This window comes from Urocitellus parryii, chromosome 3 (assembly GCF_045843805.1).
Source record: "Urocitellus parryii isolate mUroPar1 chromosome 3, mUroPar1.hap1, whole genome shotgun sequence".
Classification (NCBI taxonomy): domain Eukaryota; kingdom Metazoa; phylum Chordata; class Mammalia; order Rodentia; family Sciuridae; genus Urocitellus; species Urocitellus parryii.
The window spans coordinates 201,552,544-201,572,151 of NC_135533.1; the positions used below are offsets into that span (position 1 = coordinate 201,552,544).

The following is a 19,608-nucleotide window of genomic DNA, read 5'->3' on the forward strand; positions in this document are numbered from 1 at the left end:
GCCTGATTCACACTTCCTGCTTAGCATTGTTTTTGCTATTCTGGGTCTTTTATTTTTCCATATGAATTTCATGATTGCTTTCTCTATTTCTACAAGAAATGCAGTTGGGATTTTGATTGGCATTGCATTAAACCTATAGAGAACTTTTGGTAATATCACCATTTTGATGATGTTAGTTCTGCCTATCCATGAACAGGGTATATTTTTCCATCTTCTAAGATCTTCTTCTATTTCTCTCTTTAGGGTTCTGTAGTTTTCATTGTATAAGTCTTTCACCTCTTTTGTTAGGTTGATTCCCAAGTATTTCATTTTTTTTTTTTTTGAGGATATTGTGAATGGAGTAGTTTTCCTCATTTCCATTTCAGAGGATTTGAGGCTGATATACATGAATGCCTTTGATTTATGCATGTTGATTTTATATCCTGCCACTTTGCTGAATTCATTTATTAGCTCTAATAGTTTCTTTGTAGACCATTGTGGGTCTGCTAGGTATAGAATCATGTCATCTGCAAATAGTGATAATTGAAGTTCTTCTTTTCCTATTTTTATGCCTTTAATTTCTTTTGTCTGTCTAATTGCTCTGGCCAGTGTTTCGAGAACTATGTTGAACAGAAGTGGTGAGAGAGGGCATCCCTGTCTTTTTTTTTTTTATTGTTGGTCGTTCAAAACATTACATAGTTCTTAATACATCATATTTCACTGTTTGATTCAAGTGGGTTATGAACTCCCAATTTTACCCCATATACAGATTGCTGTATCACATCAGTTACCCTTCCATTGATTGACATATTGCCTTTCTAGTGTCTGATGTATTCTGCTGTCTGTCCTATTCTCTGCTATTCCCCCTCCCCTCCCCTCCCCTCCCCTCCCCTTTTCTCTCTCTACCCCTTCTACTGTAAATCATTTCTTCCATTTGTATTATCTTGTCTTCCCCTCCTTTCCTCTTATATGTCATTTTGTATAACCCTGAGGATCGCCTTCCGTTTCCATGCGATTTCCCTTCTCACTTCCTTTCCCTCCCACCTCTCATCCCTGTTAATGTAAATCTTCTTCTCAAGCTCTTCGTCCCTACCCTGTCCTTGTTTACTCCCCTTATATCAAAGGAGTCATTTGGTATTTGTTTTTTAAAGATTGACTAGCTTCACTTAGCATAATCTGCTCTAATGCCATCCATTTCCCTCCAAATTCTATGATTTTCTCATTTTTTAATGCAGAGTAATACTCCATTGTGTACAAATGCCACATTTTTTTATCCATTCATCTATCAAAGGGCATCTAGGCTGATTCCACAATCTTGCTATCGTGAATTGTGCTGCTATGAACATCGATGTAGCAGTGTCCCTGTAGCATGCTCTTATTAGGTCTTTAGGGAATAGACCAAGAAGGGGAATAGCTGGGTCAAATGGTGGTTCCATTCTCAGCTTTCCAAGAAATCTCCATACTGCTTTCCAAATTGGCTGCACCAATTTGCAGTCCCACCAGCAATGAACAAGTGTGCCCTTTTCCCCGCATCCTCGCCAGCACTTATTGTTGTTTGACTTCCTAATGGCTGCCAATCTTACTGGAGTGAGATGGTATCTTAGGGTGGTTTTGATTTGCATTTCTCTGACTGCTAGAGATGGTGAGCATTTTTTCATGTACTTATTGATTGATTGTATGTCCTCCTCTGAGAAGTGTCTGTTCAGGTCCTTTGCCCATTTATTGATTGGGTTATTTGTTATCTTATTGTCTAATTTTTTGAGTTCTTTGTATATTCTGGTTATTAGGGCTCTATCTGAAGTGTGTGGAGTAAAGATTTGTTCCCAGGATGTAGGCTCCCTGTTTATCTCTCTTATTGTTTCTTTTGCTGAGAAAAAACTTTTTAGTTTGAGTAAGTCCCATTTGTTGATTCTAGTTGTTAACTCTTGTGCAATGGGTGTCCTATTGAGGAATTTGGAGCCTGATCCCACAGTATGTAGATGATAACCAACTTTTTCTTCTATCAGATGCCGTGTCTCTGATTTAATATCAAGCTCCTTGATCCATTTTGAGTTAACTTTTGTGCATGGCGAGAGGTAGGGATTCAGATTCATTTTGATGCATATGGATTTCCAGTTTTCCCAGCACCATTTGTTGAAGATGCTATCCTTCCTCCATTGCATGCTTTTAGCCCCTTTATCAAATATAAGATAGTTGTAGTTTTGTGGATTGGTTACTGTGTCCTCTATTCTGTACCATTGGTCCACCGGCCTGTTTTGGTACCAGTACCATGCTGTTTTTGTTACTATTGCTCTGTAGTATAGTTTGAAGTCTGGTATCGCTATACCACCTGATTCACACTTGCTGCTTAGCATTGTTTTTGCTATTCTGGGTCTTTTATTATTCCATTTGAATTTCATGATTCTTTTATCTATTTCTACAAGAAATGCTGCTGGGATTTTGATTGGCATTGCATAGAACTTTTGGTAATATCGCCATTTTGATGATGTTAGTTCTGCCTATCCATGAGCAGGGTATGTTTTTCCATCTTCTAAGGTCTTCTTCTATATCTTTCTTTAGGGTTCTGTAATTTTCATTGTATAAATCTTTCACCTCTTTTGTTAGGTTGATTCCCTAGTATTTTATTTTTTTTTTTGAGGATATTGTGAATGGAGTAGTTTTCCTCATTTCCGTTTCAGAGGATTTGTCACTGATATACAGGAATGCCTTTGATTTATGCGTGTTGATCTTATATCCTGCCACTTTGCTGAATTCATTTATTAGCTCTAATAGCTTCTTTGGAGACCCTTTTGGGTCTGCTAGGTATAGAATCATATCATCTGCAAATAGTGATAATTTAAGTTCTTCTTTTCCTATTTTTATGCCTTTAATTTCTTTCGTCTGTCTAATTGCTGTGGCCAGTGTTTCGAGAACTATGTTGAACAGAAGTGGTGAGAGAGGGCATCCCTGTCTTGTTCCAGATTTTAGAGGGAATGCCTTCAATTTTTCTCCATTCAGAATGATGCTAGCCTGAGGCTTAGCATAGATTGCTTTTACAATATTGAGGTATGTTCCTGTTATCCCTAGTTTTTCTAGAGTTTTGAACATAAAGGGATGCTGTACTTTGTCGAATGCTTTTTCTGCATCTATCAAGATGATCATATGGTTCTTATTTTTAAGTCTTTTGATGTGGTGAATAACATTTATTGATTTCTGTATATTAAACCAGCCTTGCATCCCAGGGATGAATCCTACTTGATCAAGGTGCACCATTTTTTTGATATGTTTTTGTATCCGATTCGCCAGAATTTTATTGAGGATTTTTGCATCTAGGTTCATTAGAGATATTGGTCTGTAGTTTTCTTTCTTTGTAGTATCTTTGTCTGGTTTCGGAATCAGGGTGATGTTGGCCTCGTAGAATGAATTTGGAAGTTCTCCCTCTTTTTCTATTTCCTGAAATAGCTTGAAAAGTATTGGTATTAGTTCCTCTTTAAAGGTTTTGTAAAACTCTGCTGTATACCCATCTGGTCCTGGGCTTTTCTTAGTTGGTAGTCTTTTGATGGTTTCTTCTATTTCCTCAATTGATATTGGTCTGTTTAGGTTGTCTATATCCTCCTGACTCAATCTGGGCAGATCATATGACTTAAGAAATTTATCGATGCCTTCACTATCTTCTATTTTATTGGAGTATAAGGATTCAAAATAATTTCTGATTATCTTCTGTATTTCTGAAGTGTCTGTTGTGATATTGCCTTTTTCATCCCATATGCTAGTAATTTGAGTTCTCTCTCTTCTTCTCTTCATTAGCATGGCTAAGGGTCTGTCGATTTTATTTATTTTTTCAAAGAACCAACTTTTAGTTTTGTCAATTGTTTCAATTGTTTCTTTTGTTTCGATTTCATTAATTTCAGCTCTGATTTTAATTATTTCTTGCCTTCTACTTCTTTTGCTGTTGTTTTGCTCTTCTTTTTCTAGGATTTTGAGATGAAGTACGAGATCATTTATTTGTTGGTTTTTTCTTTTTTTACGTAATGAACTCCAAGCAATGAATTTTCCTCTTAGAACTGCTTTCAATGTGTCCCATAGATTCCGATATGTTGTGTCTGTGTTTTCATTTATCTCTAAGAATTTTTTAATTTCCTCCTTGATGTCTTCTATAACCCATTGATCATTCAGTAACCTATTGTTCATTCTCCAAGTGATGAATGGTTTTTCCTTCCTTCTTTTATCATTGATTTTCAGTTTCATTCCATTACGATCAGATAAGATGCATGGTATTATCTCTACTCCTTTATATTGTCTAAGAGTTGCCCTGTGACATAATATATGATCTATTTTTGAGAAGGATCCATGTGCTGCTGAGAAAAAAGTGTAACTGCTTGATGTTGGGTGGTATATTCTACATATGTCAATTAAGTCTAGGTTATTAATTGTGCTGTTGAGTTCTATAGTTTCCTTATTCAACTTTTGTTTGGAAGATCTGTCCAGTGGTGAGAGAGGTGTGTTGAAGTCTCCCATGATTGTTGTATGGTGGTCTATTAGACTCTTGAACTTGAGAAGAGTTTGCTTGATGAACGTAGCAGCCCCATTGTTTGGGGCATATATATTTATGATTGTTATGTCTTGTTGGTATATGGTTCCCTTGAGCAGTATGTAGTGTCCCTCTTTATCCCTTTTGATTAACTTTGGCTTGAAATATATTTTATTTGATATGAGTATGGACACTCCTGCTTGTTTCCAAAGTCCATATGAGTGATATGATTTTTCCCAACCTTTCACCTTCAGTCTATGTATGTTTTTTCCTATCAAATGCGTCTCCTGTAGGCAGCATATTGTTGGGTCTTGTTTTGTGATTCATTCTACTAGCCTGTGTCTCTTAATTCGTGAGTTTAAGCCATTAACATTTAGGGTTCTTATTGAGATATGGGTTGTTCTTCCAGCCATATTTGTTTATTAATGTTACTAAACATGGTTTGTTTTCCTCTTTGATTATTTTCCCCCCTTTACTGTCCTACCTCCCACTGTTGGTTTTCATTGTTATTTTCCATTTCCTCTTCCTGTAATGTTTTGCCAAGGATTTTTTGAAGAGATGGTTTTCTAGCTGCAAATTCTTTTAACTTTTGTTTATCGTAGAAGGTTTTAATTTCATCTTCCATCCTGAAGCTTAATTTTGCTGGATACACAATTCTTCGTTGGAACCCATTTTCTTTCAGTGTTTGAAATATGTTATTCCAGGATCTTCTAGCTTTCAGAGTCTGTGTTAAAAGATCAGCTGTTATCCTGATTGGTTTACCCCTAAATGTAATCTGCTTCCTTTCTCTTGTAGCTTTTAAAATTCTCTCCTTATTCTGTATGTTGGGCATCTTCATTATAATGTGTCTAGGTGTGGATCTCTTATGATTTTGCACATTCAGCATCCTGTAGGCTTCTAGGATTTGGGATTCTGTCTCATTCTTCAAGTCTGGGAAGTTTTCTCATATTATTTCATTGAATAGATTGCTCATTCCTTTGGTTTGGACCTCTATACCTTCCTGTATCCCAATGACTCTTAAGTTTGGTCTCTTTATGTTATCCCATATTTCTTCAATGTTCTGCTCATGGTTTCTTAACAGTCTTGCTGAGCTGTCTATGTTCTTTTCAAGTTGAAATACTTTGTCTTCATTGTCTGATGTTCTATCTTCTAAGTGTTCTACTCTGCTGGTAATATTCTCAATTGAGTTTTTAAGTTGGTTTATTGCTTCCTGCATTTCTAGGATTTCTGTTTTTTTTTTTATAATCTCTATCTCCCTGTATAGTTGATCTTTTGCTTCTTGGTTTTGTTTATGTAATTCATTGTTGAAGTGACCTTTCATTGTCTGATTTTGCTGTCTCATGTCTTCCTTGAGACTCCAGATCATCTGAAGCATGTATATCCTGAATTCTTTATCTGACATTCCATCTGCTGCAGCTATTACCTCTTCTAAAGTTGAGTTGACCTGCATTGCTTGTTGTCCTTTCTTTCCTTGTCTTTTCATACTGCTCGCGTTTCTTTCTGCTTGGTGAAACTGTTGTGTTATTGAATTTTCCCCCTATATATTTATATTGCTCTTTTATAGTTGAAAAATCTCCCTTGCAGGGGTGGGTGGCAGCTGTGCTCCTCCTCCAATTGGGGTGATCTGTCTATCACGCTGGCGGGCCGCTAGGTCTGTTCTGCCAGTCGGTCACAGGTCTGCCTACCTTGCAGGCGCGGGCGGCAGCTCTGCTCTGCCCCTCCTCCAATTGGTGTGATGTGTCTACCGTGCCGGCGGGTTGCTGGGCCTGTTCCGCATTCGGGAGGTGGCTCTGTTCTGCCTCTACTCCAGTTGGGGTGATGTGTCTACCATGCCGGCAGGCCGCTCTCCTCACCATTTTTGAATACTGTTATAAAACATTCACATGCTTCCAAAATGTAACACCACATAAAAAAGGTGAATTCAAGTGAGTGCTCTCCCTCTCCTCTCGCCCCTTCCAATTGTCTGCCCTAGTCCTTCAGGTCACTTTATGTTATTGTTGTCTAGTTTACTATTTTTTTTTTTTTTTGCAAAAGTAAGGACATACATGTTTTCAACAGAAATGTTTGCATTGAATGTACTACTCTTTAATTTGCTTTAACAAACAATGTATCTTAGAGATCTGTCTCTGTTCTTACATGTGGATGGTCTGAATGTTTTTCCAACTGTTGTGTCATGTTCTTTAATACAGAAAATGAACCTTCTTATATTTACTTCATCATGCAACTCTGCAAGTTTTTCCATGATAAAATTGGAAAGGTGTCGTGGCAGCTCTTCAGTTCCTCCTGGCTGTTAATAAGTTAAGAATTTTGTCAAAATAAAAAATCAGAGGGCTGGGGATGTGGCTCAAACGGTAGCGCACTCGCCTGGCATGCATGCAGCCCGGGTTCGATCCTCAGCACCATATACAGACAAAGATGTTGTGTCTGCCGAAAACTACAAAATAAATATTTAAAAAATTCTCTCTCTCTCTTTAGAAAAAAAAATCAGAATAATGCATCATTGCTGAGGGGTTTGTCCTTCCAGCATCAACTATGGGGATCTTGAGGGCATGGAGAAACACTTCTGGAGATGGTTTCAGAGAACTGTGTCTCCTTTATTGCACAGGAAAAAAAAAATATATATATATGCCAATTTACATATAACAGTCATGATAGGCCAGAGGTGATACACCACATATTTTACAGAATCCAGACACCAAGAGTCCAGAAACTACCATGTAGGCCAGCCTTATACCAACAGGGGAATAACTTCTTGTGAAAGGAACAAGGAAATGGTGCTTGCCAGTGTTCTGACAGCACTCTGCTCCCTTCTATATTAGGACTTCACTGCTGCATAATGAGCAAGATAAGCATTCCTCCATGAGGGTTCAAGATCAGGCCCTGCAACACATCATGACACGAATATATTTTTTAAAAGAATCTTCTTGCCGGGCATGGTAGCCTACTCCTGTAATCCCAGCAGCTGGGGAGGCTGAGGCAGGAGGATCCTGAGTTCAAAGCCAGCCTCAGCAAAAATGAGGCACTAAGCAACTCAATGAGAATTTGTCTCTAAATTAAATATGAAATAGGGCTGGGGATGTGCTCAGTTCAATCTGAGTTCAATCCCCTGTACCTCCCTGCAAAGAAAAAAAGAAAGAAATGAGAGGGAACTAACATGGAACTAGCCTAGGGATGCGTGGAGCGCGACTGAAATCACTCTGAAAACCTCCTCTCAATTCCCACACCATTCCTCAGCTGCTGGGTTCCTCCTGCCTGTTAATGATTTCAGTCCAGTAATTTTTATGGACATAAGAAATAAAGACTCTTTTCAATGAAAAACGTTAAATTGGATTTCATGATTGCATTGGTAAAAAGAAATGCAGTCCAGGACACGGGGTGGAGGGGGTGTATACAAACCCTGGGGGGAAAACATTCATAGGAATTGTTTGAAATTCAAGGAATTTTTTTTTTAATTCAGTAGGAATTGGATTACTCTGAATCCACAGGGTATTTTGTTTGTAGAATTCACAGAACCACAGGGAAAGAGGGAAACAAACATGAGGAAATATGGCAAATAAGCAGGGAGAGGAATTGAACTTAGAGAAAGGGTGGGGACTTAGCGACCCCTGTAGAGGTGTGTGCTGAGTTTAGAGACGACCTGGAGTGGGGGAGCCACCTGGGCCATGGAGACCAACTCTGTCACAAGGAATGTGAGCCAGCAGGGCAGGAAGGGAAGGTGTGGTGGCAGAGAGGGGCTCCCAGGAGCACAGGGCCAGCAGGGTCAGCAGCAGAGGGCCCACAGGAAGACAGCTGAAGTCCCTCACCTGATCATGGGAAGACATGGAGTCCTTTTCCTGAACCACTTCAGGGCAGTGACTCGGTCAGAGGCAAATCACAGGCGGGGAGAGAGAAGGGAAAGGAAGAAAGTGAAGATGGTCAGCTTGGACGGTGCTCTGAAGAGCGTTGGGGAGCCAAAGGGTAGAAAGCTGGTAACTAGAGATTAACCAGAGGGCGAGAGCCAATAAGGCCAAGGTCTAGAAGTCTTCACGCATTTCCCTATTTGGTCCAAATTTACACATTTACTATACCAGATGATATTTACTTTAAATACCAAATAGTCTCCAATCTTCCTTATATCCAGTTTCTTTCACTCATCCTTGTATTCTGATACCCTCTATTTCTGTCCTACGTTGAAAACACTCGCACACTGGAGTGAGATGATATCTTAGAGTAGTTTTGATTTGCATTTCTCTGATTGCTAGAGATGATGAACGTTTTTTCATATATTTGTTGATTGATTGTATATCCTCTTCTGAGGAGTGTCTGATCAGGTCCTTGGCCCATTTGTTGATTGGGTTATTTGGGTTTTTTTTTTTTTGGTGCTTAGACAAACAACAATAAGTGTTGGCGAGGATGTGGGGGAAAAGGTACACTCCTACATTGCAAATTGGTGGGATTGCAAATTGGTGCAGCCAATATGGAAAGCAGTATGGAGATTCCTTGGAAATCTGGGGATGGAACCACCATTTGATCCAGCTATCCCTCTCCTTGGTTTATACCCAAAAGACTTAAAAACAGTATACTATAGAGACACATCAATGTTTCTAGCAGCGCAATTCACAATAGCTAAACTGTGGAGCCAAACTAGATGCCTTTCGGTGGATGAATGGATAAAAAAATGTGGCATATATACACAATGGAATTTTACTCAGCAGTAAAAGAGAATAAAATCATGGCATTTGCAGGTAAATGGATGGAGTTGGAGAAGATAATGTTAAGTGAAGTTAGCCAATCCCCAAAACACAAATACCAAATGTTTTCTCTGATATATGGAGACTGACTTATATTGGGGTAGGGAGGAGGAGCATGGGAGGAATAGATGAATTCTAGATAGGGCAGAGGGGTGGGAGGGAAAGGGAGTGGACAGGGGATTAGCAAAGATGGTAGAATGTGATAGACATCATTATCCAAAGTACATATATGAAGACACGAATTGGTGACAACATACTTTATATACAACCAGAGATATGAAAAATTGTGCTGTATACGTGTAATAAGAATTGTAATGCATTCCACTGTCATGTATTTTTTAAAAAATCAATTTAAAAAAAAACACTCACACACACCTTCACGTGTACACACAAATGCTAAGGCATACACATGTACACATATGCACACACCACCTGGACACACACATACATACACATGGGTCTGCAGGCACACACATACACACATACAGAGACAACTGTGTGAATGAATCGGATCTCCCTGGGAAAAACAGTCACTTGGCCTGTCCCCAGATTCCAGACCACTGGGCATTATGCCCAAGACTGCAAAAGAAAGAAAGGCACATGGCTTCAGAATAAAATTCTAGAAAAAAAAAAATGAACGATGCTTTACAAAGAGAAAAAACCAAAAGCATTTCTAATTTTATTTCTTCCTAAGATGACAGCAGGGAATTGTGAAAGCTGTGGATTGGCAAACCGCATCCTTAGCCAGGGGAGGACAAGGCTCTGCACAGCCAGGCTCGGGGGCTGTGGGCCCTGAAGGGCTGCAGATCCCTCCGGGAGGCTGGTCTGTCTTCTTGGGGTTTACTTCCTGAGGAAAGCACAGGCATCCAGGAGCTCTGTGGGACACAACAGAGCAGGAGATTCAAAAACTGATGGTTTAAATCAATTCTTTAAGTCAATAACCCAAGGAGGGCACTGGAAAGGTTTCCTCTGCCTTCTCCCACCCCCGTGAGTCAGTGCGGGCCTCTCCCACATTTTTCCCATCTCTTCTCTCAGCAACTGCTGTGTCCAGAGAACACAGGCATGTCTAGCCTTCACCAGCCAGGGCGTTCCCCTGCTCTGGCCTAAGGGACACTGCCACCCCTCCCTACTATCTCCAAGTGATCAGTTGTCACACTCTCAAGTTCACAAGGCGAGTAGTGGTCTTCTAAGTTCCAGAAAGTGAGCCATTAATGCAAATTTGTTTGCAACCACGTTCTTCTACCCACTCAATCATCCCTCTGCAAACACTTCCCGAGCTCCCACTTTGCATGAGTCACCATGCTGAGAATGCCCCTGAGGTCAGCAGGAAGAGACAGCATCCCTCAAGGGCACACAGTCTCCACAATCCCCTGCTGACTGAAGCTGTAGTTATCAAAATGTGGTCCTCCTCAGCATCAAATGACCTGAAATATGCCTCAGTCCTGGATGGGATTTCTCACCTTGACACCATTGACATTTGGAGCCTGGTGATAACTCTCTGTTGTGGGCAGCTGTCCTGTGCATTCGTTAATAGCATCCCTGGACTCTACCCATCTGATACCAGCAGCATCTTCTAAATTGTGGTGATCAAAAATGTCTCCAGGCATTGCTAAATGTTCCCTCACAGGCAAATTTGTTCTGAGTTGAGAACAAGCCTCTGCCTCCCTGGGTGAGGGACCAGGAATACAAATCTGGTTGATCACCGTGCACAGAGGTGTCAAGCTAGCTGGAACTTGAGGATCATCACTGGAAGCCTTACAACACTCTGGAATATCTTCTAAATATTTTTAAAGGATTTAATTATGATCGGTACATTTCCCTGGTTAAGTTTCCCTACATTTGAATTTTTTTTTTTTTTTTTTTTTTGCTGGGGAGGGGTGCTGGGGATCGAACTCAGGGGCATTCAACCACTGAGCCACATCCCCAGCCCTATTTTGTATTTTAGTCAGAGAGAGGGTCTCACTGAGTTGCTTAGGGCCTCACCATTGCCCAGGTTGGCTTTGAACTTGCGATCCTCCTGCCTCAGCCACCAGAGCCATTGGGATTACGGGCATGCGCCACCACACCCGGCCCTACATTGGAATCTTTTGAGAATCTGCATTCTAAGACGCATTTTGACCCTAAAATCTTGACCTTTACCGATGATGTTTTCTCAATGATGCTCTCTAGGGTCCTCTTACCAGAGGTTGAGCATTGCTGCAGATTAGCAACGGCTGTGATGTACTGCTGTCCCAGATACTTCTCACTTGTTGTTCTGTCAGGAAGTTTAGCCAGACACTCAGTGTTGTCATTGAACAGAAGGTTTTTGGTATCAGACTTGAACAGGCAGAATTCTCCTGGGCACTTACTGCCTTTTCTTCCAAACTTAACCTGTGTCAAAAGGTCAGACAGTACGTGAGTAGCCAAGGGAAACAGGAGAATGCATGAACTGGGAGGCTGTTTCTTCCATTCTCACACCACTTCTGATCTCACCTCCTGCCACATTTCCTCCCTTCTAAATTTGTGGCCTCTTTCCATAGACCTTCTTGCAGGTGACTAGGGGACAGCTGAGTATTTTTGAGGCCTGCCCTCCAAGAACTGATCACCTAGAAAATTCTAACATGTCAGCTTTCTCAGAGAATCAGTCTTTCCACCCACCAAGCAGTTGCCCCCAGGCAGGATACTCAGCCCTCCTTAGCTGCACACAGCCTCTTCTCCATACCCAGGATCAATGCCTTGGAAGCACCCCTGGAGTAATGATGTCGTGATATAAAAATAGAAGTTCTAGTAGAGAATTTCAGATTTTCAGGAACTTTTAGGGTTTCCTTCAAATCACATTCACATTGATGAACCTACATCTATGGAGAAAGCTCTGAGTTTGTGGTCTCAGGGGACTTTGTCCAGAACATTATTCAGTGGCCCAGCCTCGGGAAACTGGCACAGTAACCACTCTCTGAGGGAAGAGGATGGTAATCGCCTCTTAGCCACGCAGGGAATGGGAGCCCAGGGGCACAGAGACTCGGGCAGAAGTCAAGTCGGTCCCAGGAAGCCCAGAGTCAGAAGCCTCCGTGGTTCTCCTTGAGACTCCCCATAGCTCAGAGCAAATGGTGCCCCCACCAACATCGAGTGGAGGGGCCAAGAAGGCTTGTGTGGGCTGATTCACCTGGCCCAGGGGTTACCCAACCTAACAGGAGCCCACAAAGTTAAGAGCAAGCCAGGGGCCCTGGTGGTCCATACCTGTTGATCCCGCAGCACCTCTACAAGGTGTGCTGCCTTATCTTTCCTAGATACCACGGCATGATTTGGGGCCACCGCCAGATGGCAACTCCGAGCCTCAGTCACAGGCTTCCGGGTGCCATCAAGGCACAGGAGCTCAAAGTCATCCAGCTTCAGGTCCTTAGCCCATGCCTCCGGGTTCTTTCCTGCCAAGACAAAAGAAGGTGGGATCAGTCACATCTGCCCTGCGTGGTCAAGGGGTCTTTCTGGGTGGATGTGACCCTCCCACTGACCTCTCAAAACATATTCACTGGGGTTGTGGTGCTGTGAGGGAGAGAGAGAAAAAAGCTTTGTTCTGGGCAGTGACTCAAACTTCAGACAACCAAACATTAGCATATAGTGGGACACTATTCAGCAATAAAAGGAAGCCAAGGTCACACACAGATAGGCCTCAAACACTTGATGCTGAGTGAAAGAAGACATCACAAAAGACCACAAGTCATGATTCTATTCGCATGAGTAAGCAGCGCCACAGAAGCACACAGTGGACAGTCACCTGTGCGGAAGGAGTGGGGAGGGGTGATGCTACTAGGAGTAGGTGGCCTTCATGGGGTTGTTCAAGTGCTCTTTGCTCTGTTGGTGGCTGTACAGCTCTGTGGGCTGGAGACCACTGAATGGCACACTTGGAATGGGAGAAACTTATAGTCTGCAAATTGTATCTCAATAAAGATATTAAAAATTTTTAAGTTTTTTTTAAGAAAACGCTCCACCTATACCATATTTTCCAGTGAATTCCAGAAAAGAAAAAAAAAACAGGTTGAGTATATTTTTTTTTAATCAAAAATATCTGGGATCAGAAGTGCTTTGGATTTGGAAATTTTTTTTTAAAATTTTGTCATATTTGCTTATACAGAATGAGATATCTTAGGAGTAGAACCCAAATCAAAGCACAGATTTCTTTTATGTTTCATATACCCATGATGCCCATGAACTGAAGATAATGTCATACGGTGTTTCCAGTGTCTCTAGCCTGAATTTTGACTGTGAACCTATCACATGAGGTCAGGTGTGAAATTTTCTTCTGGGGGCGTCATGTCAGTATTCAAAAATCTTTGGGAGCATTTCAGATTTTTTAATTAGGTGTCTCAACCTATAGCTCATTTATATTCAAGAGGAACATTTCCTTTCCTTTTCAAATGCTTTAAGTGTAACCAGAGAAAGGATAGGAATTTCTAGGATTCTTGAAATTAAATTTGACATGGATCTGGTCCCTGGAGACCACTTTGATTGACTGCCATAGATCCTAAGTGCAATTTCCCATGTGTCTGTGGGCGCATATCCGGGCTCACGTTCAGGCCCTGCTTGTCTGACTCTCCTGCCCTCCCACCTTAAGGAAACACCTCACCGTCCTCTAGATCTCACTATTTGATATTGACATCCTTCTGGACCCACAGGTCTGCCCCTAATCCCTTTCCAGGAGACAAGAGGAGAGGCGGGAAGAGAGGGGAGAAGTGGCTGACTGCAGGGCTCACTGAAGGAGGGAGGCAGAACTGGAGGCTGTTCTCAGGGAACAAAATAGCCAGCCATTGCTAAAGCTGAGGGGTGGGAGGCAGAGCAGGGCTGAAGAAGGGAGATGCTATTTGGAAGACAGCAAATAACTGAAGAAGCTTTTTTTTTTTTTCCACCTGGAGATCGGAAGAGTGATTGCTCCACCATCGGCTGGTGAATTACCTTTCTCATCTGCATCCACCTGTAATTTTTGTCCCCACTCTCTCCCAAGGAGCTTCCAGAACAAAGGCTCACATGAGGCTGAATGAGGCCTCTACTTCCTTTTTTACTCTATTTCTTATTTATTTGTTTTTGGTAGCAGGGATTGAACCCAGGGGTGTTTAATCACTGAGCCACACCCCCAGACCTTTTGATATCTTAGAGACAGGGCCTTGCTAAGTTTCTGAGACTGGCTTTGAACTTGTGGTGCTCCTGCCTCAGCCTCTCAAACCGTTGGGATTACAGGCATGCATCATTATGCCCGGACCTACTTCCTTTTTTTAAAAGGGAAATATTATTTTCCTATGTGCAGTTTTTAAAATCCACATCATCCGCACTCATAGGCATGTGTGATCTGGTCCAGGCAGATGGTGAGTTTCTTCAGCTTAGACAAAGCCAGGGAGACCTTTGCTACTGAGTATGGTGTGTGTGTGTGTGTGTGTGTGTGTGTGTGTGTGAATTCAGCTTCACAATCACTGTATCACCTACAGATGTGACCATGTTGCCAACTAAGGTCAAATTTTGGAATTCTTTCAGTCAGTCTGGGAATTGCTAGAAGGCCTCCTCACTGCAAAACCAAACACGGAGATGTGTTGTGATGCCAAAGACTCTGCTTTGGAAGAGGAAGGGAAATATCTTCACCTACCATCAGTGTTCTGCAAGACAGTGACATCTTTCAAAAATGCAACGTCTCCCGCTTTCTCAGCCAGGCACCTGAGAAGTTTCAAAAAAACAATACATTACAAGAGAAGAGAAACAGAATTTTTGTAAATATTTATACTATGCATGTCAAAAACGGAAACACGGAAGTAAACATGTAAAAGATGAAAATATTTCTGGGAGTTTATGCTTTAAGATGGCAGATAGAACACATCTGTGTTCTCTCCCTTCCTCTAAAAGTCCCAATGAAATGACATTGATGAGATTTTGTTAAAACCCATTAAAAAAAGAGAGAGAAAGAGAAGATAATAATCCACTTCAGAAGTCAGACAGCAAATGGCTGAGCAGTTACTGACCTAACAGAGCCAAGAACGCTGTACTATAAGCTGGAAGGGGTTGAAACTCAGAAGAAAGCTAATGTGCACTGCAGAACCCCGGGGCGGGGTGGGGGTGGGGGCCGTGGCAGTTGGTGCTCTAGACATCACTGAAAGTGGCTGAGAAAGGAAGGCACCCCACACCCCATGCACCTCCTCCTTCACCCTGGCAGTTGGGTAAAGGTTTGTCCACTGGGAGGTTGAACCTAAAGAGTACTATAGTCTAGAGAATCAAACACAGCTGAAGGCAGACATGGAACACTGAAAACAAAGAGTGAAATGAAAAATTTATATTCTAGAAGATTAAGTCACAGCCCTTTTCCCCCACTCAGTTTGCAGAAGGCTGATTGTCGGGGCTGTGATTTCCCCCAAGAAGCAGATAGCAAATTTCTTTGTTCTGGGGAATCTGATCAACTCAAGAACAATAACCATAGAATCTGATAATTGGTTGCTCACAATGAAATGTCACAAACCAGTAACCCGACAGGAAGACCCGGTGCTTGCTGAGATTGGCAACTGATAGGAGCTAACAGTCAACACCAGAGCTTCCTTCTTTTTTTTTTTCCCCCAACTCTTAATATGGACAGTCAGAGGCCATCAAATATTTGAAGGAAAACCACAAGAAATGGAGATCAAAACAATTACACTCAAAGGATACAGAAACAATGTAGGGGAGATGATAAAGCTTTTTTTTAACTACAATTAATATTATTAAAGATATGAAAGAAAGAAATTCATAAAACAAGAATAGGAAGTTCTAAAAAAGAAGAGTCAGAATACAAAAAGAGTTCTTAGAAGGTAAAAAAAAATAATCATCCTCATAAAAATTCTTTTAAACCATATAAAACTAAACTGAGCAGATATCCCAGAAACTGTAAGACAAAGAAAAGATAATAAAATAAACAATAAGGAATCAGATGATAATCCAGAAAAAAAGTTTAAAGAGAAAACAGAAGGATGGAAATTGTCAAAGAAATAAGAATTTCCCCATACTAAAAAACTTGAGTTTCCAGATGAAATGGTGAACCAAGAACCCAATCTAATAAATTGGGAATAGACCCACATAAAGAAATAACAATCTGAAGTTTCAAAAAACTTGCCATAAAAAGTAGCTCAAAACATTTTCAAGAAGAAAGTCATATACAAAGAACCAGTAATCAAAAATGATACCTCATTTCTCAACAGCAACTCTAGAAATAATGACAGTGTACTAGTGGTTTTAAATTTTTAAATTTGTTATATTTTTCATTGTTTGTTCTTCCTGTGATACATTCCAGATAATTTTTTTTTCATATCTTCCACCTTACTAACTTCCTTTTTAGCTATTTCCTGTTAAACTAATGGATCACATAGTTCATTTTTTCTTTCATATTTATTTTTATATTTTTTTCCTTTTTAGAAGTTCTATTTATTCCTTTTAAAAAATACTTTTTTTCTGTTGAATTTTATATCTAGCATTTTTTTCTCTTATGTGTTCAGTTAATATTATTATAGTAACTTTTTACCATGTAATGCTCATTGCCATTGAAATAGAATTTTTAAGTAGATTTTGAGAATTAATCTGAGGATTCTGTCTTCCAGACTGGTTTCTAGAGAGACAATTAATCTGGAACCACTTTAATATATATTTATTTATTTATTTCTGGACCATCCAAGGAGGCAAAAGTTTGAATTGCAAATCCATGCAAGAATTGGTTCATGGCTTAAATTTTTCAGGAAATTTCCAGGCAACTTAAAATCCACTGAGAGTGGACATGGAAGCTTCTTCTGGTTCTCTCACCTTAAGGGTGTAAGGTAATTTCTTAGGGTCAAGTTTACCAAAATAAGGATAGAAGTGGTTCCACTTCACTCTCTGAATTCCTATTCCCTCCCTAGATTTTAGTCTGATAATTCCTTATTATTTTGTCAGTTATCTAGTGCTTTTAAGAATTTGTGTGTCTGAATGTAGATGTGTATGTGCTTAATCCAGCATTTTTGCTTGTTTTTAGGAGGCAAGTTTAATGAAAATATCCTAATGTTGCTATTTCTCAAATTCAGAAATCTTATCAAAATTCCTAGGGGAAAAAAATGTCCAACCTAGACCTAGTTACCCAAACTATAAATCAATTCAAAAATAGAATAAAAATGTCAGACAGGCAAATACTCAAAAAAATAGCAATTTCTATTCATCCTTAGTCAAGAAGCTGATGGGGGGTGTGCTCTGTTCCAATAAGACAAAGAGAGGTGATGATATAATATCCAGGAAACAGGCCATCTAACAAGAAACAACACAGAGCGAAGTCCCAGATGATGGCCAAGAGGATTCCTAAGACCACGCATGTAAAGGTGGCCTAAAGAACACCCAATCAGACTATGGCCGAAGGATAGAAGTCTGCAGGAGCAACATTTCCAAGTGTGGGATGAAAGCAAGACAGCACCCAGTGTGTGTATACTTTGTGCATGGGTAAGAGATTACATTACCGGCAGAGAATTTGAATTAGTGAATAAAGAAAGCTCAGAAAATTCAGCAAATAAGAAAGGGGACAATATGAACTCCAAAGTAAATTAAAACTTTGCCCAATAAGGGAAATATAGTCTTATCATATCTCATATTTAATATGATAATAATGTTTTATTAGTCATAATAATATAATGAATATGACACAATCATATTGGATGCTAATGGAAGTGAAGATGGGGAGTGGAAGAGGGATAGGGAGCCATGTGAGAGACTAGAAATAAAGAGCCAGCAGTAATAGGGTGTTTGTTATAAATGCAAAGGTGAATAAGAAAGACCTCTGGTTTCAGCTTCCAATTATTTTGTTAAAAAATTCCCCCTGCAGCCTAGATTGTAAATAGAATTTGAATAAAAAACAAAGCAGTAAACATAGAAATACTAAAATTCAGATGATTCCAAGGGAATAAGACTTTGCTACAGGTCCAGAAAAAGAAAAAAGGATCATATGATTCTGACGCAGTCTTATCAGACATGTGTCTATTCAATATTTTCTGAGTGCAATCCCATCAAAACTTTTCCATTTGCAAAACCTTAGATCCTTAAAGATATTTTTGTACATTCCAAAAACATCTTTGTTTGTTTGATTTTTACAAATCGGAGTATTGCAATCCTTATAGCAAAAGTTACCGCATTCACATTAAAAGCTCAAAGGCTAGCGTTTGACCAATCTTTCTTAGACGCATGATGCCATCTGGTGGTGAGATGTACTCCAGGAGAATGGAGAAAGGGGCCAGAGAAAAGAGCCTTTTTACACCCTTTCAATAGCACCACTGTGAAACAATAAAACTATAACGTGGGCTGTGGATAGTTGTTATGACCACTCTAGGTTGACAACATGTGAATTCTGGAAGCTAATCTTTTGGTTGATTTCTCCCTTCACTACACTGCAATACTTTTTTCTTTTTGTCATTTCTAAGGCCAGTCACTAGAGACCTCAGAGAGGGCATGGGAAAGAGAATTCTCCCCCACAACGTTGAATTGTAGGAAGCACTTGAAGACCACACACTCAACCCGTTTGCTTTTTTGAGGATGAGGATACTGAGGTCTGCTGCAGTTGACTTTGGCTCAGAGCACAGGAAGGAGCATAGCAGAGCTGAGGTCAAACCCTGGTCCAACCTCCACTCTTGGAGGTTCTGGGTGTGATGGAGGGAGCCCTCACTAGAGCTGCCCATTTGATGCCCACAGGATGGCTCCTGGCTCTGCTGTGTCAGGCCACACCTGGACCCTTAGAACTGCAGTGACAATGTGTTGCAGGATGAGAGACCAGACCCTTCCTGGTGGAGCTCAGTCACAGACTCACCTGAAAGCCCCAGTGTAGCCATAGTATCTCTCGTTATTGTTTGGCTTACACTTATGCTCACCCTTCTCATCACCAATACACAGAGCACACAGATTGGATGCTGGGTCAGACCCAGGGGCACAGCTTTGACTGAAGAATTCACCTGAACAGAAGAAACAAGGGAAGTCAGTTCTTCCAACCTGAATCAACACAGCCTTTATCTAACAGGTGATGCCGCTTGGTTTTAGTTCAGCATATGGTCCAGGACAGAAAGAACACATTCACGGTCACAATAGGTGACATATTACCACCAACCAAGGACACACCAGAAATCAGAAAATCTCTAGACTATAGGACTGATAAGAAACCTGATCGAGGCTGGGGAAGAAAGTCATGACCACAGAGGGTCCCAGCATCACAGCCTTGAGCTGGGGACTCAGTAGATGACCATGATGGTGCCATAGCATAACCTGCTGACTGCCTACTCCAGAATCTGATTTTTCCTTTTAGTCAACAATAGAAATCCTGCTTTTCTCCTGGGCGTTGGACCCTTTGGTATAAAGACTAGAATTATCAGGTACCCTATGGCCGGTATGCTCACGTAGCAAGGTACTAGC

The 19,608-nt window shown here is 40.7% G+C and overlaps 1 protein-coding gene across 2 annotated transcripts in view; it reads right to left on the reverse strand.

Annotated features, from left to right (window-relative positions):
- Nucleotides 1-10,059: 10,059 nt before the first annotated feature.
- Ltf (lactotransferrin) overlaps nt 10,060-19,608 on the reverse strand; it is a 29,508-nt gene continuing 19,959 nt past the window's right edge. For both annotated transcript variants that reach the window (XM_026390031.2, XM_026390032.2), the window contains exons 13-17: nt 19,013-19,154; nt 14,828-14,895; nt 12,436-12,620; nt 11,400-11,589; nt 10,060-10,094 (exon numbers count right to left, since the gene is read on the reverse strand). In XM_026390031.2, the coding sequence (XP_026245816.2) occupies nt 10,060-10,094; nt 11,400-11,589; nt 12,436-12,620; nt 14,828-14,895; nt 19,013-19,154 (620 nt within the window). The remainder of the gene's footprint in view (nt 10,095-11,399; nt 11,590-12,435; nt 12,621-14,827; nt 14,896-19,012; nt 19,155-19,608) is intronic.